A 22236-nucleotide genomic window follows, 5' to 3' on the forward strand; every position below is an offset into this window, starting at 1 on the left:
CTAGGGAAGATTTGGGTACTGCATGTTCCTTCATATTTGCAGCAAAATAGCGTCCAACTTGGATGAGAGAATTACTGTGTCAAAAGCACATTTTTTTTGGTGAAAAAGAAAATCCCACCCACTCTTTCGGTCCAGGAGCCCTGGGTTCTGGTTCTGGATCCGTCACTGACTCTGAGGTACCTGGGGGAAACCACTTACCCCCTCCATGGTTTGATTTGGTCAGAATGGAAGCAGAATTACACACACAGGAAAATACAGGGGAAGTGAGGAAGTTTTAGCGAAGAGAGACGGCATTGATATTAGCCCGTAGTGTCCATCTGCCTGGGGAGTGGCGAGACAGAAACCAGCCCGGGAGGATCGTTCTGTCACTCGGCCCTCAGAGAGGACCCCTGGCCACCTTCCTCTTGTGCTGTGGGGAGGGGGTCCCCCCCTGGCTTCGAACCTGGGCATCAGTCTCCTTCTTCAGCTCATATCCAGGCGGACGTGGGAGTCCGGAGCGAGCCCGGTGGACTTGCAGGGCTCTTCCCTTTCTAAGAAATCTGGTCATTGCAGCCAAGTGGGGTCAGGGTCACAGCTGGCGTCAACAGGAAGTTTTGTGTTTATTTCCTGTTTAAGAAGTACGTGAAAAGTCAGCGGCAGCATAACCATATAGCAGTTTTGAAAAACCTCCCGTTTTCTCTGGATTCCATTCGCCAGGTCGCAGTACCCTGTTCTCTCTCGCACACGCTCTCCTGCCGTGGTTCAGGGCCACACCTGGGTCTGCTGTCGCCTCCTCAGAATACGGTGTTGGGTCTTTTTCCTTTTGGTCATGTTTGCCTCACGGCACTAGTCATTATGATGATTTCTGAGGTTCATCCCAAGGATGTGTCCCAGTTGAATGAGCCACTTCCTGGGCATTTGGGCCTTCTGGTCTTTTCCACAAGTGTGAGTAATGTTGCCTTGAAGTCTCTCTGGCATGTATGTCTTTTTCTTCTTGTGGATTCTATCTGTTAGAAAAATTCCCAGGAGAGCCATTAGTGGGCCAGAGGCCTGGAACATTCTTGTGACTCCCAAAACATATAGTAGTTTCTTTTTGAGGAAGAGCAGGCTCTGCCTCTATGCTGGGGAGACCAAGCCACAGCCCTCAGCTGCTCTGGGTCGCCCTGTTCCCCTGTAGAGGCCTAGCTATGTTTTTAGGGCAATTGGGACTGTGATCCGGGGCACAGAGCACCTCGCAGGACTGGACTGGTTCCCAGGTTGCCCAGAGAGGCTCTTCTGGAGGGGCGGGACTCTGAGGTGGGGTCTGAGCGCGGGGGAAAGGCCTGATCTGTGGGCGCTGGGTGCGGGCTGCTGGGGCTGGTAGGCGGATTGGCCGGGAGTCCAGCTCAACACTGGGACTTTCCTAATCCTTGGTGTCCCGCGACCCCTCCCTGCGCACACACCTGCGTGCCCTCTTCCCTGGGGTGCTGGGCCCTCCCGCACTCCTCACACGTCTACCTTCTACCTCTTCTTCCCCTTAGCGAGCACCTGCACACACACGTGGCGGGGTCCAGGGGGTGGGGGACAGAGGGAGAGCAAGGCAGGGACACGCATGGAAGGAGGGAGCCAGTTCCCTTTCATTGTTGTGCCTGGACCAGACAGAGTTCCTAGGCCTGGCCAAGTGACCCCAAGACTTTCTTCTCACCCTGGACACCCCACTGGGACTCTTAACCTGTCATAAACCTGTGGCCAGCTTCAAGGCCCAAAGGATTTTAGGCCTCGTCTTTCTGAGGCACCTGTTGTCTCCACACCCTCAGGAGCCACACTCTCCTCAGCTCAACAGTTATGTCTCCTCAGGTGTCATAACAGCTGCTGTGTATTGAGTGTTTACTGTATACAGGCCTGTCCTTCATGCCCTACAGTGAGGAGTCACTTTTTCTCCTGCTTTACCGATGAGGAAACCAAGGCCAGGGACAGTGAGAGTCATGTGGTGTCACCCTGCGTGTCTCAGTGGCGGGGCCTGAAGTGAGCTGTGGGGTCCAGAGCTCAAGCTCTTCCCGTCCATGTGCTCCTGTCCCTACCAGCCGGATTCCTGCCCCAGCGCTCACCACCTTCACCCTCCAGACTCCGGCAGCTCCCCCCAGGCCGCCCTGAGAGCTGGCAGGGCCCCAGGTCTCTGGCTTGTCCGGAAAACCCCCCCTTGTGGCCCCTGTTCTGCCCCAGCTGAGTGCTTGCTCCTGCCTGGGGTCAGTCCGGTTTCCGAAGGCCCCTCACCATGTGCAGGCAGCGGGCACAGGGACCGTGCCTCGTGCTCCTTCCTGGGCTCAGCGGGAGCCACAGCAGGGCACACCAGGCTGATTTTGGCCCCTCGTTCCTTGGCATTGGCGCCTCCCGGTTGGTGGTTAGCTGTGGGGGCCACATAGCCGTGGAAATGGGAGAAAGGTGGTAATGGCTGTGGTGCTTCAGGTAAGAGCCGTGCCCCGCACACTGGACCAAGGGCCCACCTGGTCCTTAATGGTGTGATTAGCCACAAGAAGGAGGGACAGGGGAGAGGGACTTCCTGTGGCGCAGGGGCGAGTGGGCCGAGGCTCTGGTCTGCACATAGTCGTGGGAGTAGAAGGGAGGGGCTGCCCCTACCGCTCAGCCGTCTTCTCCCAGAGCAGGTGAGGCCCCAGCCCTCTGCCTTATGGGGGGCACGGGCCCGGGCCCCCGAGGGGCTCTTGGCTGCCTCACTCCAGGGAGAAGAGCAGAACCTCCACACCTTGGTTCTCCTGCCCCAGTGAGAGGTGTGTTTAATACGCAGGGCTGGGGCCTGTGGCCTCGGGGTCCACTGAACACAACAGAGAACAAGAGCCAGTGGGACCCGCGTCCTCCCAGGCCCTTGTGGAAGGCGGGGTCCCCCGCTCCTGTGCCCCCCAGGACCCACAGCCCCTGTTTCTCTATGGTCCTGTGACGCCTGGCCTGGCCCCAGGCGCTGAGGACGCAGAGCAGCTCTTGGTTTCCTGCCACCCCTGCACCAGCAGCAGGCCGGCTAGACACGGTGCTCCTGGACCCCCCTCCCCTCCCGCCTGGCCCCTCCCTGTCCGTCAACCTGGTCAGCAGCACGTGGTCTGGTGCCTCAGAATCACTCCAGCACAGGGGACAGACCCAGATGTGCCTCTCCGTCCCCTCCCATTCCTGCTGTGCCCCCCCCCACCCCGCTTCTCCCAGGCTGCCCTCAGTTTTGCTGCCACGCCCCGCAGGCCTCCAGAGAGCCTCACCGCAGCCACACTTCCCGAAGCTGTTGATGCTTCTGAGCTTCCATCCCGCAAACCTCAGCTTGAGCCGCAGCCTCAGGTTTCTCCCCACCTCGGGGGAGGCCACGCACCCTTGTTGACGTGGCGCCCGGCCTGGGCTTCCCTGTCCGGCTTTACCTCCTCCTGGGGTCCGTCTCCTGCCCCGGCTCCCAGCCCCGTAGCCGGCTCGGCCTCTGCCCACAGTGCGTCCCAAACCAGCCCTGTCTCTCCTTTCACATCTCTCTGCCTCTCTGGTCCTGACCCCTCAGACCAGCACCTTCCACCCAGAAGCCCAAGCCATGGGCCTGTCCTGCCTGCTTGGTGCAAACCCTCCCTCTGCCTGGGTGACAGCTGACTGGTCACCCTGCCCCACCCCACCGTGTCTGCCCTGGTCCTTCTCTGTGGCTTTCAGGAAGGAGCGGTCCTGTTCCTCGCCTGGCACCCGAGGCCCTTTGTGGTGCAAAACGGGGGTCAGCAGACATTTTCTGGAAAGGGCCAGAAGAGCCCTTTCAGTTTTGTAGGCCATATGTTCTCTGTCACAGCAACTCAGCTCTGCTGTTGGAGGGAGAAGACAGCCGTAGATGACACGGAAACCAGCGAGTGTGGCTGGGGGCCAGCAAGACTACTTTGGCGCAAACAGGCAGTGGCAGGATTCGCCCAGCAGATGGCAGTGTGCTGACTACGCCCCCCCACACCGTCCCCCACACCGTCCCCCTCCCCGACACCCCCATCCGAACCCACCTCTGGAGCTGCACTTCCCTATTTCTCCCTCCACTGAAGGACTTGCAGGTCCCTGAACCTGGGGTCCTTAGGTCTCTGTGCCTTTTTTTTGTGGCTCCCTCCGACGAGATGTTCTCAACATCTTAATCTTCAAGCCTCACTTCCAGGAAGCCCTCCTGATTGCCCCGACACCCCCCGGCTGATTCTGGAACCCTTTTTTCTTACTCCCCTGCTCTCCCTCGCTCGTCTGGGCACGTACCGTACCGCACCGCAGTGGACACACTTACCTGTCCCCCATGAGACCCTCAGCCCTCTGAGGGCAAAGACTCACTCCTTTGGTAGCATTGGTTCCCAGCGGGCTACCTGGCACATGGTAGGTCTTTGGTCATGTCGAATCAGAATTAAGTGATTGCTCTGTGCAAGGTGGGGTGGATGACACAGGTCCTGCCCTTGGGGGCTCCCAGCGATGTAGGCACTGTCGCCTTCCCTGTGGCCTTGAGGATGTTCTAGAGGCACAGAACCAAGCGTGGGTTTCTTCATGAGTGTCTGACTCCCGTCAGGGCCCGAAGAAGCTCAGTCACAGGAAGTTGCTGCCTGGGCCTCTGGCTGCTTCCCCGCGTGGGGTCTGCGCGGAAAGCCTCTGGCTGACGTCTGCCGCCGGAAACCTCCGAACCCGCCTCTGGAAGGATGCAGGCCAGACCTGCCTCCCCACTAACGCTGTCCTCCTCCCCGCAGGAGAACCTTATGCTTTCCATCCTGCCCAAGCACGTGGCGGACGAGATGCTGAAGGACATGAAGAAGGACGAGAGCCAGAAGGACCAGCAGCAGTTCAACACCATGTACATGTACCGGCACGAGAACGTCAGGTGCGCCGCCCCCACGCCCGGCAGCAAGAGCGGGACGGGGGCCGGACTTCATGGGTCGGCCGTGCCCTGTGGAGTTCCAGAGCCCTCCCCAGGCCTAGAAGCCGGGCCACCCCCGCCGTGTGAGCCTCAGCCCCTGCGGGAGCAGTGGTGCTGGCCGATGCTGGGGCTGAGACATCGGGGCCGTGTGGTCCAGCCTGTCAACCTAATATCACCCCAGGGTGGAGAGGTGACATCCCGGAGGTCACCCAGCCGTTCAGGGCCAGCACGGGGGCTCACAGCCACGCTCCTTCTAGGAGGGGTAGGTTCCCCCAGGAGTGGGCAGCGTAGGGGAAGGTGGCCCTTTTGAGGGGGGCCCCCACAAAATAGAGCCCCAAACCCGCCCTGGAAGTGCAGGATCTCACTGCTTTGGGGCCTGAGCAAGGGCCCCGTCCGCCGGGATCCTGGCTGCCTGCGTTCGGGTGCCGGGGCTGGCGGGGGGACCCGCGCGGTGTCTGCAGCCTCACGGCCACGGCCCGCCCTCCTCCCGCAGCATCCTCTTTGCGGACATCGTGGGCTTCACCCAGCTGTCCTCGGCCTGCAGCGCCCAGGAGCTCGTGAAGCTGCTCAATGAGCTGTTTGCCCGCTTTGACAAGCTGGCTGCCGTGAGTACCCGGGCTCACCCGGCTTTCGGGGTCGGGGGCCCCCTCGGGGTGCGGGCCTGGCCCTCCCTGGTGCGCCCGGTTTCCTCCCGCCGTGCGAAGGAGGGACTCAGAGCCACCCCCACCCCTGTCCCTTCAGAAATACCACCAGCTGCGGATTAAGATCCTGGGCGACTGCTACTACTGCATCTGCGGCCTGCCCGACTACCGGGAGGACCACGCCGTCTGCTCCATCCTCATGGGGCTTGCCATGGTGGAGGCCATCTCGTGAGTGGGGTTCTGGGGTGAGGGCCGGGGACCACGGGAGAGGCAGGCCTTTCTGGTGCGCACCCCAGGCCCCCACGCCGGGCGGGTGCCGTGTTGGTCGGCAGGTTGCTCGGTGCCCGGTTCTGGGCAGCGGGGACGTGGTTTGCATTCGTCACGGCCGAGGGGCCGCGAGCCTTCCACAGCCTCCGAGGGGCCCAGCCTCCATCCGCCAGGGTTTTCTGGAGAAGTGGCAGTCATGGCGAAGTCTGTCATGCCCCCTCACGCTTGCTGGGACTTTCCTCTCAGATCCCCTGTTCTTCTCTCAGTGTTTTCTCACTGTGAGCCTCCAGGCTCATCTCAGAAAGTCCTTGTGTGGCCACGAGGGACTGGAATCCTGGCCTCTGCTCTGGGCTCCCAGCCAGGGCTCCTGCCTCCGGTGCTATGAGGCATGAGGACGTGACCCTTGTCCTCACACTTCCCATCGCTGTCCTCCCACAAGCCCCTTGGAGGCCCTACCAGGCAGGCCCTGGCCACATCAGGCCCCCCAAGAAGCCCCCCAAAGGGAAAGGGGTCCTTGCTGAAGCTTCTCCCCTCAACCATGGTGGGGCCAACAGGGGTCACCTTGCCACCAGAGGGCCGTTTTGCATTGTTACCCTTTTCTGGGTTAGAGCTCCTTTGACATTAGCCTAGAAACAGATGCTGTGCTGGGGTGGGGGGGCAGCTTTCCCGGCTGCACATGGGCTCCGGCGTGGTGTCCAGCACAGGTGGATGTGGGGAAGCAGCAGCCTTTGCTCTGTCATCTCCCACCTGCACCCCCATCACGTGAGCCTGTGATGTGGAGTCTGGGCACAAGCCTGCTGGACCCCCAACCGCAGGTTACTCAGCTCAGGTGGAGGCAGAGAGTTGTGGGGGGCCCAGGAGTACCCTGGGCCTGGAGGGGAAAAACCCCACGCAGAACTCCTCCCACGGGCACAGAGGGCTGGTCACCTTGCTACGGCCAAGCCTGAGCCCCCTCCTCTCCACGTGTGCCTGGCAGGTACGTGCGGGAGAAGACGAAGACGGGGGTGGACATGCGTGTGGGGGTGCACACAGGCACCGTGCTGGGGGGCGTCCTGGGCCAGAAACGCTGGCAGTACGATGTGTGGTCGACCGACGTCACTGTGGCCAACAAGATGGAGGCCGGTGGCATCCCCGGGTGAGCAAGCGTTTCTTCCCCGGGGGGGAGGTGCGGGGGCTGAGGCAGGGGTTGGCAGTGACCGTGCAGCCGCCCATCTGGCTGGAGCTCTTTCCCGGACTCGGCCGGTCAGGGTGGACACCCCCCGAGGGCAGTCATGATTCATTTCTCTGCGGTGACTCCCCAGAAGTGGGTTCATTATCCCCGACAGCCGTGTTGCAGCTAGGAACCCACGAAGTACACACCTCACGGCAGAATTGAGGGGGGCCTTCCGAATTCCTTACCTCCCTCAGTGCTCTGGGCGGCCGAGGACATGTCCTTCCTGCCTCGTGGGTGTAGCGCTGAGGCTCAGAGGGCTGGTGGCCTCCCCTGGGGTCTGCCGGCCTGATGGGCCTGACGGGCCTCTCGCTGCCATCCAGGCGCGTGCACATCTCCCAGAGCACCCTAGACTGCCTGAAGGGCGAGTTCGACGTGGAGCCAGGCGAGGGGGGCAGCCGCTGTGAGTACCTGGACGAGAAGGGCATCGAGACCTACCTCATCATCGCGTCCAAGCCAGAGGTGAAGAAGACAGCCGCCCAGCATGGCCTCGGCGGCCCGGTGAGTCCCCCACCCACCCCGGACAGGGCACGGGAAGGCGGGTTCTAGAAGCAGGGCAGGTAGAAGAGTGGGCAGGGGTGTGTGGAGGGGGCACCCTGGTGGAGGCGGGAGGAAGCAGGCTCTGGGGAAAGGAACGGGCCTGGCTCCGGCGGGTTGACAGAGGGGAGGCCCCTGGAGGGGTCTCTGTGGCCCTGGGATAGCAGCTGGTGAAGACAGGTCTTCCCTACATGGGGGAAGCGGTCGGAGCCATGGGAGAGCTGGCCAGGATGCCAGCAGGCGGGGGGCAGGGAGTGGGGTTGGCTTGGTCACCGAGGGGAAGAACGGAGGCCGGGGAGGTTTGCTGGGTGGGAGATGAAGCAAGAACAGGATGGAAGCAGTGAAACCGCCCCGCCCTGTTCTCGTCCCTGGGCTGCTTCCCTGCATCTCCTCAGACCAGGTGCCCACAGCAGCTGCCTGGCTTCTCCGGCCCTGTGCTGGCCTCCTGGCAGGCCATCTGGTTAGGAGCCACCAGGGGCCGCTGCAGAAATGGGCCTTCTGTCGTCCTCTGCTGAACCTGGGAATTGTTTTGGTCCTTGTAACGTTGTACTTAGGAACCCACCCGTCATGAGAATCGAACGAATAAGGAGTTTGGCGCTCTCGGGGTCGACATGTGGTCTGAGACCATCCCAGGGCTGGGGCTTTGCATAGTAATAACAAAAGCAGAGCATGAGCTGGTCTGGGGAGGCTTCAGGGGCTGTGGCTGAAGATGCAGCCCGTGGGGAAGTTTTAAAAGAAAAATACACCTTTCCCTTCCCCGAAAATATATGGTGATGGCCAGCAAATCAAACACAAACGAAGACTCATCCGTTAACTTTAATCACAGCCACTATTCCGGGAGTGCTTCTGGGCATCTGTTATCTCATTCTTCAAGACAACTCTGCGAGAAGGGGGCTGTCATACCCACTTTGCAGAGGAGGAAACTGAGACCCAGAACTCTGCAGGCGAGTTGCAGATCTAGTAGGCAGCAGGGCTACTGGGCCTGGTCCCCCCGCCTGCCAGCCACCCTGCCTCCCAGATGCGCGTGTGTCGCTCCTGTGTGCAGCTCACACAGACTCAGCACCGGGGGGGGGGGGGGGATGCACGGGTGTGTGGGCCACCGCCTCACTCCGAGTAATGTAAAATGCCCCGGCGCCCGTGGTGAAGCGGAGGACAGCTCAAGATGCATTGTGTTGCATGTAAGGTTTGAGCTACAGTTAAATGCTCCAAAGAACTCAGAAGAGTAGGCACCGGTCTTTCAGGAAATTAGGAACTGTCAGAGTAGAAAGGAAAGCCTCATGAGAGAAGACTTGACCTTGCCCCCAAATTAACAAGTCCTTTGTATTTGTCAGAGTGCTGCATACAGAACTTCAACATACTCCCTAGCACATGTTAAAAATGTGTCTTCTAGGCTGTTCTACGAGACTGTAATAGACAGTACTTTAGGAAATCACCTACTTTTTTGTGAAGTGCTTGGGAATTTATAATTTCTGGGATATAAAATTTTGTAAGTAGAGAAATGTTCTTCCATTCAAAAATTACCCCCAAATTGGGCTTTACCAGGGACCACCGTGAAGTCACAAAGCAGCAGTCAGATAGGTCTTTGGGACACTCGTTCCCGTTCATTCTAATCTTGCATTCTATTGTGCTGATTTGAAATTTGGGTCCGGCATTGTTCGCCTGACACCCCCACTCCGAGGGTGCAGATGAGACCACTGAGGCACAGGGAACTTGGGCAGAGCGGGCCTTATGAAGCTGTTGAGCTTGAGTTCTTAGCTTCCAAAGGAGAGAAAGGTTGAGCTTGTGGTGGCATCGCTTCACACGTGAGCACGGAAGCCGTGAGCGAGGAGGAAGGGGCCCGCGCGGAGGCTGCTGCCCGCACAGGACGGGTGGTGGTGGCCGCCGGCACACTGACCTTGCCGTCCGGGGTGCCCCGTCACACGCGGCAGCCAGCGCCCCTTCTGATGGAAACATGGACACCGTTCTCTCTTCAACACTTCTTTCAGTGACATGTTGTGGCCATCGAGGTTTTCAGTATTTTGTAAAGTTGATTTTTAACGGTTTCTTAATGCTCCTGCCGGAGAAATTTCTTGAAGTAGGAAGGCTGGGTGAAGGGTTCTGCACGTGGGAAGTTTTACTCCTGTCCCCGCTCACTCACCTCCTGATGCCCCCCGCCCCTGGGCACCCTCCCTGCCTGGCTCTGAACCCGGCTTCGGCCCCCTTCAGCTACGTGGGGGCTCCTGGTTGACCCGAGCAGGGAACCCTCGCTCAGGCGGCCGTCGTCAGGCTCTTGTCAGACGTCCAGCACGTGTCAGCCCTGCTGCATCTCGGGGACTTTGAACGTTTAGCTGTGGTAGCTCGTCTCCCCCCCCGCCGCCCCTGGATCCCCGTGTTCATGGCAGGGCAATGCACAGGTGAACCACGCATCACGGCTGGTGTAGCTCGTGTGGCCAGCTCGGCGACTGTTCCAGAAGTCTCCTCCTCAGCCACATGTGTATAAGGCGACATCTCCATGGGTCAGAAGCAGTAATGCATGGACGATATGGGGGGGTGGGTGACGCAGGTGTAGTTGGGGGGGGGGGGACAGTGGGGTGAAGGAAGGAAGGTGGTGAGGGGATCTCCTCGGGAAGTCACAGCAGCGAGCGCAGTCCCACTTGCAGAAATCTGGGCCCGCGGTTCAGCGCAGCAGAGCGATGGACGGGGAGGAAGAGAATCCTCGCGAGTCCTTCCAGGCCTCTCCCTGCCCACCCTGCCCTGTTGCCAGGCTCACCCAGTCTCCTTGTCTCAAATGCCACCTCTGACGACTCCCGGGTCTCCACCTCCGGCCCAGCAGCTTGCCCGCACTCACCCCTGCATGAGCAGGGGCAGTTCCATCCCAGGCCCGGGGCCTGCTCATCCCTCCGGCCGCCCAGCTCCCCGGCGGCCCCTTCGTTCTTTCAGCAGCTCAGACCAAACACTGAACACAGGCTCGAGCCCGGTCTCTACGGGACACAAGCCAGCTCTGTCGACCCTCCTGTGAGGGAGGGCTCTAACCGCCCCCCCCAGCACCCTCCCACCGGCCACCACCTCCCACCCCCCACCGCGAGCCAGGCAGGGCTGTGCCTGTGTGGCCAGATCGCAGGTCTCCAGCTAGTGATCCTGCTGCTGACCCGGTCCTGCCTTCCCTTCTCCCCAGCAGGCAGTGCTCCCGCTGAAGTGACAGGGGACATCCTGTCGCTGCCTTGGTCTCCGCCTCCCTCGGAGGGAGAGCCAGGTCCCACGGAGGCCGGGAGAGCCCAGGACACCCAGGCCCTTGCTCTGCTGTCACTCATTGCTTTGGCAGCGGCATGGGCCTCCTGGAGGCGGGGGGACATGCCTGCTGCAGGGCCTTTGCACCAGCTTCTCTCTCTTCTTGGGGCGGGGGAGAGGGGGTGGAGGCATCCCCCCGGGAGCTGCAGGATTCACTCCTTCGGGTCATCACTGAACTGTCTCCCTCGCGGGGACACCTCCCCTGGCCTCGTTACCCTCTCGCTGCCCAGCGATCCCTGGGCCCTTTCTCGCTTTACCTCTCTCCAGAGCACTTCCCCCTTCTTCCAGACTGTACTGATTTGACTGACTTGCCTTCCTGCTGCCTTTCCTCACTAGAACGTGAGCTCCACAGTCAGGAATTCCAGTGTATCCCCAGAAGTTTAGGGATTCGGCCAACGCCCATGAATCGAGAGGACTGTTCGGCCGTGTTACAGGGTTTGACTTACTCTGTCAAGGAAAAGGGACTCGTCACTGGGGAGACAGGCTGGTGGGACTTAATCAGACTTTTGGAAGGCGTTCGTCAGGTTCTACGACCGGCAAGGACCTCTGTGTCAGGGACTGTGTCAAGCTATTGTTTTAGAAATAGGAGTGGGAACAAGAGGGTCTTTCTCTGCTTAGAAAAATTCCGATAGTAGAAACCGGCACCGGCAGAGTACGGAGTTTTAAAATTAACGTCCTAGAGGAGGAGTCAGGAAGTGACCTTTCTTAGCCTCCCGTGGCAAGATTCCAGACGGAGGGCGGACCGAGCGCGTGTGCCGGGGCGGGCGGGCGGCTGACGGCTGCTCCTTCCCACGCAGGCCCTGCTGAACGGCGCCCCGGCCTCCTCCAAGCCCGGCTCCCCCGCCCTCATTGAGACCAAGGAGCCCAATGGGAGTGTCCACACCAGCGGCTCCACGTCGGAGGAGCCCGAGGACCAGGATGCCCAGGTGCGTGCAGGGCGAGGGCCGGGGCGTGAAGGTTGCCAGAGGAGGTGTCCTGCATGGGACTCGGGCACCTGGCCACTGGCTCTGCTCCTTTTCAGCACTGTCGCCTTGGGCGTCACCTCCTCCCCTGGTCCCACGGTCTCCTTAGTAGTTCCTGGGCTGGGGGTGAGTAGGGACAAAAGAGGTGCTCAGCTCGGAGGCTTTTGTCTAGCCCTCCTGTCCCAGAATCCTGTGGCTTTGAGGTCAGTGAGGACATCCATGGAAAATTCTGTAGGGTCTGACGAGACCGTTGTCGAAGTGAGACCTCAGGGTGGGCTCACCTGTCTGGCGAGGTCCAGACTCCACAAGGCCTGGGCACAGATGGGGCATTTCCAAAGCAGTGAACATGGTCCCCGCCGAGGACGGGGTCCTCGCTGGGAGAACATCCAGGGCCTGCCCTTGACTACGGAGCTGCCCGGCTACGTTCACTGACGAAGGCAGCTGCCCTGTGGCCGGAAGCCTGGCCTTGCCTGTCCTCCCTGTCCCGGTCCCTCTAGGTCAGGCTCTGTGGACTGAGAGGGGACACAGGGCCGGGAGCTGCTGGGTTTTTCTGGATCACCATGACATTCAGCAGCTTTTCCCTAGTGTGATTTTCTTGATGCAAAGTGGAAATGCAGACCCGACGTGACTCAGCAACAGGGGCGCCATGGTTTTAGCAGCCTCTGGCTCTCCTGTCCTCACGCTCAGCCGCACTCTCCCACGCGTACTTCGGGGACACAGGTTCTCGGTGCTGGAGCAGACCTCCCACGTCATTTTACAGGGAAGAAAGCTGGAGCGGGGGAACATGCGTGACATGGGTCCTAATGTCAGCCAGTGGCACCGGAGCTTAAGGCCGGGGCCGTCTTGGTTCTGGCTTCCGTGTGCACTCTGGACCAGTACACACAGCTCCGATGGGCCCAGTGTCCCTTGTTATTTAGGCCGATGGCCGTGGAATCAGTCTGGATTCCCATCTCTGGAGCCGAAGCTTACCCTTTATGGGAATAAAAATAGTAGCGGCCCCAGCCCCACCAGCCCCAGCCCCACCAGCCCGCTAGTGACAAGGACGTCCCTTCCTCTCCGAGCACTTCCCCCCCAGACCTTCCTTCCCCAGGTGAGCTTGATGTGTGTTCCTTTAAGAGCTCCCGGAAGCCTGAGGGTTGGGGGTGGTTCACCTCCCCAGCGATAACCAGGGGTGACCCCACGGCTGGGGGCTCCCCTCCTCCTAGCAGCACAGCAGTCTCACACTGCTGGCCCCCGCTCCCCGACGGGCTGCTGGTAGCAGGTGGTCACTGCAGAGCCGTGGGGCCGGGAAACCAGGAAGGACTGTGTCTTTGGGTCCAGACCCAAGCGGGACGCAGCTGCAGGGGGGCATCGGGAACGCTTCCCTCCAAGTGGTTCCTAGAGTGGAGGGCCTAGTCCTCCTGAGTGTGATCCTTTTGTTCCCCTCCCCTGACCACCCTCTTCCCCCAACTCGCCCCGCGTCCCTCCCGCCCGTCCCCACCTGGCGCACTGGCTCGCAGGCCGACAATCCCTCGTTCCCCAACCCGCGCCGGAGGCTGCGCCTTCAGGACCTGGCGGACCGAGTGGTGGACGCCTCTGAGGACGAGCACGAGCTCAACCAGCTGCTCAACGAGGCGCTGCTGGAGCGAGAGTCCGCCCAGGTGTAAGTGGTCTCCCTGCACGCACCTCGTAGGCCCTAGCTCGGGGGTCAGCTGTCCCGGGTGGGGACCCTTCCGATGGGCCAAGACAGGTGTGACATTTATCATTTCCTGGGTCTCATTTCCTTTGCAGAGTGAAGAAGAGAAACACCTTCCTCCTTTCCATGCGGTTCATGGACCCCGATATGGAAACCCGCTACTCGGTGGAGAAGGAAAAGCAGAGCGGGGCTGCCTTCAGCTGCTCCTGTGTTGTCCTGCTCTGTACGGCCCTGGTCGAGATACTCATCGACCCCTGGTGAGGGAGGGCATGGCAGGAGCCAAGAGGCCGGGAGAGGGTGAGGTGGTGAGCGTCCTAGGCCAGGCGGGAGGGAGGTCGCTGCCTCCGCAGGAGCAGGACACTGGGGCAGAAGCTTGGTCTCGTTCTTGCCTCCAGTGGAGCTGCCCAAGTGAACTCAGGCCCAGGTGTGGCTATGACCGTGCTCTGGACCCCCTTCTTCCTGTCTACCCCGGGGTTCTAGAAGAGCACTAGCATCAAAACTCGGACCGAGAAAGCCCAGGGACAGAGAGGGGTCCAGGAGGTGGGAGATCTTGGCTGCGTGGGCCTGAGTGGGGCGGGGACAAGGAGACAAGATGGGGACATTCCTCAAGCCCAGTCGTCAGGGCTGATCTGGCTCCCGTCTCTTGCTTCATCTTAGCAGATGGATTTCAGGCTCTGGGTACAACCAGACCCCTGGCACCCAGCAGTAGGTTGTCCGAGGCAAGGAATGTTCTGGAGTCCTCGCCCCAACTGTTGAGACCCAAGTAGAGGGCGGCTGCCCGCCCCCTCCCTCCCCATACCCCCCTCCACCACTGCAGCTCACTCCTATGCAGGGGTCCCTGCTCCCTGTGAAGGGGGGCGGTGGAGACCTGCCCCAGCTGTAGCTAGGGGAACCATGAGAAGCCTTGGATTTTATCGTAGCTTCTAGACACAGTTTCCTTGCCAGTCTGTTGCACCGCTGTATCACCAAGGTTCCAGAAGCCAAAGATGATGGTGGTGCTTGTGGCTTGAAGGTGGTCACATCTGCCACTAACCCCTGGGAGGGCTGGGTCACATGCACTCGTGCAGTGTACAGACGGCGGCTAATCAGCGCCAGGCACCGAGGGGCCAGGACGTGCCGTGAACACAGCACAGCAGCTCCCCGGCCCGCGTGGAGCTGATGCCCTCCTAGGGGGCATCAGAAAGGGCGCGCAGGCAGGGGCCAGCGGGGCGGGTAAAAGTGAGGAAGGCAGCAGGAATGCGGGCGGCGAGTTCCATTTTGTCTGCGCCGCCTCTGCCTAGCGCGGGGCGGAGCGGGCCTCACGCACGGGGACAGGGCGGTGTTGCGGCAAAGAGCCAGAGTCGGGCGAGAGATGACCGCGAGCCAGGCGCTGGCCTAGCAGCGGGGGTCTCTCTGGATCCAGATGGTGGGGTTGTGCGAACGGGGAGGATCTCCCAGTCATGAAGGCGGTGTTCAACTATGAAGCTGTGTGGTTGCCCGGGGGTCACCCTGCCAGCACCACCCCCGCCCCGACAGCCGGGCTGCCCCGTCCCAGGCTGCCCCCTCGCGAGCACAGTGCTCACCCTGAAGCACCCCCAGGTTTCCACTGGGCACCCAGCAGCAGAGGAGGGGCACACGTTCCCAGGCCCTGTGCTCGGCCTCCCTCTCGCCTGTGTGGCAGGAGGCAGGAGTCGGTGGCATCGTGGGGACACCTGAGGAGTGGGCGCAGAGGGCCTGCTCTTGTACCTTCTCTCCTCTCCCAGCCCTCCCCCCTCGACCCTGATCTCACTGGTTCCTCTGTCCCCCTCCCTGTCTCTCCCTGTTACAGGCTAATGACCAACTACATGACCTTTGTTGTTGGGGAGGTTCTGCTGCTGATCCTGACGGTCTGCTCACTGGCTGCCATCTTTCCCCGGGTAAGAGCCACTTGGGCTCAGGAGCCCTCCCGGAGGCAGAAGGGGTCCGGACGGAGTTTTGCGTCACCCGACTCCTTACGAATAGACTGTTGTGTTGGGACAGCGCAGGCGTGTGTCCATCCATTCATTCCATGTCACTCACTCGCATCTGCTGAGCTAACAAGGCGCCTACGCCGGAGCCCAGACCAACGGGAAACTGTAGGACAGCAGTGGAGGCCCAGCTGGAAGCGGGTTGGCCCTGGATTGTGAAGGACCAGGAGAGCCAAAGGGACTGAGGTTTCCTCCTGTAAGAACTGGGGTGCCACGCAGAGTTTTTGATCAGAATGACAAGAGAAAAGCAGTGTCTGAGGGGAATGGGTCCAGCAGGTGGCTTGCTGGGTAACTTGGAGGATTTCGGGTGAACTGACCCAGGAAAGGCGGGGGCAGCCAGGCAAAGATGGCTGCCCCGAGACTCCTTCCCCACCACGGCCTCGCTGCTGGGACTTACACGGAGCGGGCTGCCGCCGGCTGGTGCTGCCCACAGCCTCCTGGGCTGGTCACAGCGACTGCTCCAGAAAGGGCTCCTGGGTGGCCCTGCTGTGTCACAAACCCCTCCAGAAGGACTGACAAAGAGCACCAGGGTCCTGCTCTACGTCTCAGCTCTGCCAGGTTTTGGTTGACTCGCAGGCAAAGGTCTACATTTTAGGTTCCTGGGAGGTAGGGGAGCAACCAGAGTCATTAGTAGAGACCTTTTATAGGAGAAAAAAACATCAAAAGTTTATGAAATTCCATTCCTGAATGGAATGGAATCCCATTCCTTCTAGGCCTTTCCTAAGAAGCTCGTTGCCTTCTCGACCTGGATCGACCGGACCCGCTGGGCCAGGAACACCTGGGCCATGTTAGCCATCTTCATTCTGGTCATGGCAAACGTCGTGGACATGGTGAGCTCCTGCTGTGCCTGGTGAAGGGACCTCCCCCACCCCCCTGTCCAGTGGAGAAAGGCTGGTGGTCAACCAGTCCTCCCCCACTAGACACAGGTTTAGAGTGGCACTCAGTTTCCTAAACACATCACCTTGGCCAAGTGGAGGGGATCTTCTACCCCAGAAACCTGAGACTGACCTGTTTCCCCCAGCTCCTAGCTCTCTCAGAGTCCAAGGGCTCAACCCTAGGCCCCAGGCCCCGTGGCGGACGCTGACTCATTGAATCTTTCTAACATTCCCAAGACATTGGTATCATTATCTACAGCTGCAAAGCTCAGGTTAATTCACTTAAGGTCACAGTCAGTAAGTGACAGAATCAAGGATCAAGCAGTTCTAGATCCCAGTCCTGGGATCCTAGATCCCTCACTGCTCAGGGGACACAGTGCTCGCCGCTGGCAGCCCAGCACTGTGGACTCAGAGCCACCAGGCAGCGACTGAGCCTTAGCAGCTTGGAGCTGCAGGGAATGTTCTTGTCAGTCCTCATGGTCCCCAACAATTTTGGCTGTACTGTATACGTGCTCTTAAAAAGTCCTACTTTTTACAAATAAATGTTACATCATTTGCTTTATTTTCTCTAACAATTTAAGCCCCGGGGTTGGGGAGAACCTCACTGTGGAGACTTGTTCTGTAGCAGCATAGGTGAAAAGGCCCTTAGGCCAACTGCTCCAAAGTCCAGTTAGAATGCCACGTTCGGAGCTGCAGAACCCCACAAGCCCGGGTCACGCGGCGCCCGAGTGCAGGGAAGGAAGCCTGAGCCCCTGGCCTGCCTGAGCATCCCTGGAGCCTGGCGCCGGGTCTGGGGACCACTGTTTTAGCAGGGTCACGGACACTGTGCAGGACAGGATTTCGAGATCCCGTCGCCAGGGCAGGATGAAAGACCAGGGCAGTAGGACAGCTTTTCACTGAGAACTTCCCCGGGGCTGGCCGAGTACCGGCGGGTGAAAGTTCCGGGAAGTAGGTTTGCTGCGGCAGATGGACGGACTTGCCATTGACTTACGTCTGCCAGGCAGCGGGCCCAGGCCCGGAAATAGAAGCATCTGAGCAGAGACTGGCTGCCAGGCGGCGAAACCGGGACCGAGGCCCCCTGGCTGGCCCCTCCTTAAGCAACAGTGAGAAGGGACAAGCGCACATTGTACGGGAAACCTGAACGCTGGACCCCTCGCTCTGGCGGTCCCGCTTGCTGAGCGCGCTGCTGGGCGCAAGCCTAGCCTCGGGGGGCTTTCTGTAAAGGTGGCGACACTACAGATACTCGACGATTTTCATAAACATCCAGCAAGATACGGTTCAGTTCTTAGTGAGAACTACTAACTTGCATTGTTCCTTGGTAGCTGTCCCGTCTGTCAGTGTTTCTGAGGGAGCTGTGGGACGTGGTGGCCACGACCCAGCCGCCTCTGACCGGTGTCTGCTGTCCCCTTGCGCTCCGTGTCCTCCTGCCCCCGGGTCCTGGCCTCCAGCTCAGCTGTCTCCAGTACTACACCGGGCCCAACAACAGCACCGCAGGGCTGGACGTGGAGGACGGCTGCGTGGAGAACCCCAAGTATTACAACTATGTCGCCGTGCTGTCCCTCATCGCCACCATCATGCTGGTGCAGGTCAGCCACATGGTGAAGCTCACACTCATGCTGCTCGTCACGGGGGCCGTGGCCGTCATCAACATCTACGCCTGGCGCCCCATCTTTGATGAATACGACCGCAAGCGCTTTCAGGAACACGAGTAAGATGAAGCCTGTCTGGGGATCTGTATCGTCTCCTTCCTCCACCCCAAGTCCCCACTTCGAGGTCCCAGGCCTGGGGCTCATCGGAGGATGATACGGGAGTCGGGGTTCGCGACTAGTGGGCTGTGACCCTGGGGTAGATCCTTTCATTCTTGATGAGCAGACGATCCTGGCTCCCTCCGTGTTTGGCTGTTGGATGTCAGCCACTTGTCCCCAGGGAGGAACTAAGGGTGCTACATTCTGTCCCGCAGCTTTCCCGTGGTCGCCTTAGAGAAGATGCAGGGACTTTCCACCCCTGGGCTCAACAGCACTGGCAGGTAAGGGCAGCGGCTTTCCTCTTCTTGGTCGGGACTTAGTCGCCCTGCCCTCTCTTCTAGAGACAAGAGAAGGCCATGATCTCACCCCTTCAGAGGCACACAGTGTGGGATTTTCATTAGAGGAGGGTTGGAGAGAGCCAGAAGGACGCTGGTCTGGACACTCCGGGGCCAGAGCGAAGCAGGGGAGCAGCAGCACTGTGCTTTAGCGGGCGGGACAGGGCTGGGTTGAGGTGAGGAGAGTGGGAGCCAGTGGGATGGACAGCAGAGGAGGAGGAAGGAAGACTGCACCCAGTCTAGAAGGTTCGAGGATGTAGCTTTGCTCCCTGCTGCACGGCTGTCTCTGGGGCCACAGGCAGGCCAGTTTTTTAGTCTATTTTACATCTTAAAGAGGATATTGGACTAGAAGCTCTCCAAGGTCCCTTCTAGCTCTTAACATTTTGATTCAGTGACTTGATTAGACCTTCAAATTAAAAAAAAAAAAACAGATTATGTAAGAGAATTAGGGCAGAAGAACAGAATAGGCCCTTCCTAAAAGAAATCTAAATGGCTACTAATAAATGAAAGGCATTCACGTAATCACGGATGTGAACATTAGGACCACAACAAAAGACCACTACGCACCTATCAGCTGGGCAAGGACGGAGAAGTCTGGTACTATCAAGTACAACAGTGACGTACTCCTGATGGGAGTATAAACCGGTACAACCATTTTAGAAAACAATTTGGAGTTATTTAGTAAAGTTGCAAATAGTCCTACGACGCAGCATTCCCACCGAGCCCTACGAACATCACAGAAATCCGTGCGCACCTCACCACTCCAGGATGTGCGCACAGTCGTCCAGCCCCGTCGTTCATCATAGCTGCACATACACAGGAATACACAAAGCAGATGAGAACCCAAACCACATCAACAGCAAATGGCTCCACAAGCTGTGATACATTCATACAACAGACTACTGTATAGTAATGCAAAGGGTAGCTCCATCCAGAAATGTGAAATTATTAAAAAAAGAATCATACCCTCGTATGTACCCTCGTCTCATCACTGCAACGCCAGGCTCTCCTTTCTCCAGAGACTTCATGGTTGCACCTATGGTGTTTTCTTAATACCTGGGGAGCCCTGAGGTGGATTCTGGGAGGGGCCAGGGCTCGGCTGCCTGTTAGGAGCCCAGTGGTTGAAGAAAGATTGACGTGTGGGAATCTGGACTTGCTGTGAAGGTGCCTAAGGAGCTGGGAGAAGTTTCTGGCCCAGGGTGACAGGAAGGGCCCAGTCCCATTGGAGGGAATCAAGCTCTTCTCTGGCCCACAGGCTGCCCCTGGTGCCCTCTAAGTACTCCATGACCGTGATGATCTTCATCATGATGCTGAGCTTCTACTACTTCTCGCGCCACGTGAGTGCTGGCACGCCCCCCCCCCCCTTGCACACAACCCGGTGGGGCCTCCTGAGAAGCTCAGGATCCAAGAACCCGAGCTCCTCGGGAATGCTGCTTCCCTTGCGTAGCCTGACATGTGGGCCTGCCTGAGCCTTCACCCCCTCCATTTTTCGGTTTCCTGCCTGTAATACAAGAGTCTTTGCCTCTTCCTCCTGACCGCCTCCGGGATGCTGAAGCAGAGCACAGAGACTGAAAGCTGAGAGAAAATCTGTTTCCTAGGTCAGGGCCCGTGGGTTTTCACCCACCCTGGCTCTGGGGGTGGTCACTAAGACACCATGGAGCCAGAAGAGAAAGGGAAAGAAGCTGATGAAGTTTTGTTTGCTTAAAAGGAAGAAGAAAAAAAGCAAGCAGACCTGGGGGGGGGGTGTGGAGTAGCTCCCCGAAAGCCCAAGTGCCCCCCAGTGGTTTGCCAGGGGAAGTACAGCCTTCCCTAGCCACTTGTTGGCTGATGGGGCCCGCTGGAAGTCGGGGCTCCACCCCAGGCTAGGAGGTCCCCACTGCTGCCACCAGCCTCCTAGACAGACCCATAGCTAGAATGAGGTCCCAGAGCTAGGCCCCCACATACCCAGAAGGCTCTTGGAGCTCTACACAATCACGGCGAGGCCGGGAACCCCACTGAGGTGTCGGTGCTTCTCTCTGTGTCATCTTTCCTTGGCCACTTGGCCGTCTTCCTGTGGGTGTTTCCCCCGTGGAACCCCTCCGAGTTCCACTCTTCGCCTTTCCATCAAATGGCCGGCTGAAGCACACACCTTGCCCGCGTCTGTCCACAGGTGGAAAAACTGGCAAGGACACTGTTCTTGTGGAAGATTGAGGTCCACGACCAGAAAGAACGTGTCTACGAGATGCGGCGCTGGAATGAGGCCTTGGTCACCAACATGCTGCCTGAGCACGTGGCCCGCCATTTCCTGGGGTCCAAGAAGAGAGATGAGGTGAGGGGTGGCCTCACACGGTCGCAGGCAGCCAGGACGCTGTGTGTCTCCACCTGGCTGTCGGCGGCGGACGCGAGGCCGGCAGTGCACAGGCTTCCGGGACGTTTTTCCGCGGCCACACATCCCTGGAAGGCCCCACCCTCTGCCAGGGGTCATCTCCTCACACGAGGGTTCTGATGCCTCATTTCCCGACTCCATCCACCCTCCTCCTCACAGCCAGGGCTCTTACAGGGCCCAGGGAAACTCATTCGAAGTCGCGATGGGCCACATCCTTACAAGCTGCAGTCCATCCAGAAAGCGGAGTCCACCGTCCTGGGGGTGGGAGGGATTCATTCCTGGGCACCGACCCCACCAGGCCCTGCCTCCTTAGGAGCTGTACAGCCAGTCCTACGACGAGATCGGAGTCATGTTCGCCTCCCTGCCCAACTTCGCCGACTTCTACACGGAGGAGAGCATCAACAACGGCGGCATCGAGTGTCTGCGCTTCCTCAACGAGATCATCTCAGACTTTGATTCCGTGAGTGCCCCTCCCGCCCCTCCCTCGCCCTGTGCCAGCCCGTCCGGGTTCTAGCGCAGGCCGGGCCGCAGCAGTCGGAGAAGCTGCAGCTACGCCAGCGGCTCGGTCTTCCCGTGTGCGCCTCTCCCGGGAGCGCAGGAGCTTCTGCGGCCTGGCGGGTCTGCGTGGGGCAGGCAGGAGGGGGGGGGGGGGGGGGGTTACCTACACGATCACAGCGGAAGCACTGGCCCAAATAAGATTCTGAGGCACCGTCTGCTCCAAACCTGATTGAGATTCCGTAACTGTCTACTGGGTGACTTGTGTTGCCGAGGAAAATACTTTTCCAGGTAGGTTCAAGCACCCTAGGGGCCTGGCAGTTTTGTCGCATGTTAAGGTGACAGAAATGGAGTCTCCGTCGGCAAGTCTGACTAACATCATGTGACCGATAAGTGGCAGAAGAGCTTTGGTGGAGTCCTGTGGGGCTGCTGTACACAGGCATATCTGTCACTTAGTTGACTCGTTTATCTCCTCGGACTCTGGTGACCTTTCTCTCCTCTTTACTACTGGCCTCAGCTGCTGGACAACCCCAAATTCCGGGTCATCACCAAGATCAAAACCATCGGCAGCACCTACATGGCAGCTTCAGGAGTCACCCCAGATGTCAACACCAACGGCTTTGCCAGCTCCAACAAGGTAGCTAAGCGCCCCCCCATGGCTGGAGGGGATGGGGCGCTGTCTCCTGAGGCAGGAGCGCGGCAGTCCACGGCTCGCATGCGAAGCAAGGAGTCACCAGGGTAGCTGACGTGAGCGAGCACTGCTGGCTCAGTGGGTCACACACACACCAGCACGTAAGGCAAACTTAAAATTAGGTTTATTGGCACAGTTTTTTTTTTTTTTTTAAGTTTTTTTTTTATTTGTCAGAGAGGGAGAGAGAGAGCAAGTGCACAACCAGGCAGAGAGGCAGGCAGAGGTGGAGAAAGAAGCAGGCTCCCTGCCGAGCAAGGAGCCCAATGGCGGCACTCGATCCCAGGACCCTGGGGTCCCTTTACCAGCCCAGTTTAACGGGCAGAGAAAGAGT

The 22236-nt window shown here is 59.4% G+C and overlaps 1 protein-coding gene across 4 annotated transcripts in view; it reads left to right on the forward strand.

Moving 5' to 3' along the window:
- Positions 1–22236, forward strand: part of LOC101671296 (adenylate cyclase type 3) — a 76622-nt gene that overhangs the window by 50992 nt on the left and 3394 nt on the right. For all 4 annotated transcript variants that reach the window (XM_004745928.3, XM_004745930.3, XM_045079302.1 and 1 more), the window contains exons 3-18: positions 4689–4819; positions 5349–5460; positions 5597–5724; positions 6740–6898; positions 7297–7474; positions 11575–11703; positions 13239–13381; positions 13510–13671; positions 15222–15309; positions 16113–16229; positions 17723–17982; positions 18235–18300; positions 19610–19691; positions 20504–20662; positions 21033–21179; positions 21732–21851. In XM_004745928.3, coding sequence (XP_004745985.2) covers positions 4689–4819; positions 5349–5460; positions 5597–5724; positions 6740–6898; positions 7297–7474; positions 11575–11703; positions 13239–13381; positions 13510–13671; positions 15222–15309; positions 16113–16229; positions 17723–17982; positions 18235–18300; positions 19610–19691; positions 20504–20662; positions 21033–21179; positions 21732–21851 — 2181 coding nt within the window. The remainder of the gene's footprint in view (positions 1–4688; positions 4820–5348; positions 5461–5596; positions 5725–6739; positions 6899–7296; positions 7475–11574; positions 11704–13238; positions 13382–13509; positions 13672–15221; positions 15310–16112; positions 16230–17722; positions 17983–18234; positions 18301–19609; positions 19692–20503; positions 20663–21032; positions 21180–21731; positions 21852–22236) is intronic.

Source organism: Mustela putorius, unplaced genomic scaffold, assembly GCF_011764305.1.
Source record: "Mustela putorius furo isolate JIRA1106 unplaced genomic scaffold, ASM1176430v1.1 tig00000281_pilon_pilon_pilon, whole genome shotgun sequence".
Taxonomy (NCBI): domain Eukaryota; kingdom Metazoa; phylum Chordata; class Mammalia; order Carnivora; family Mustelidae; genus Mustela; species Mustela putorius.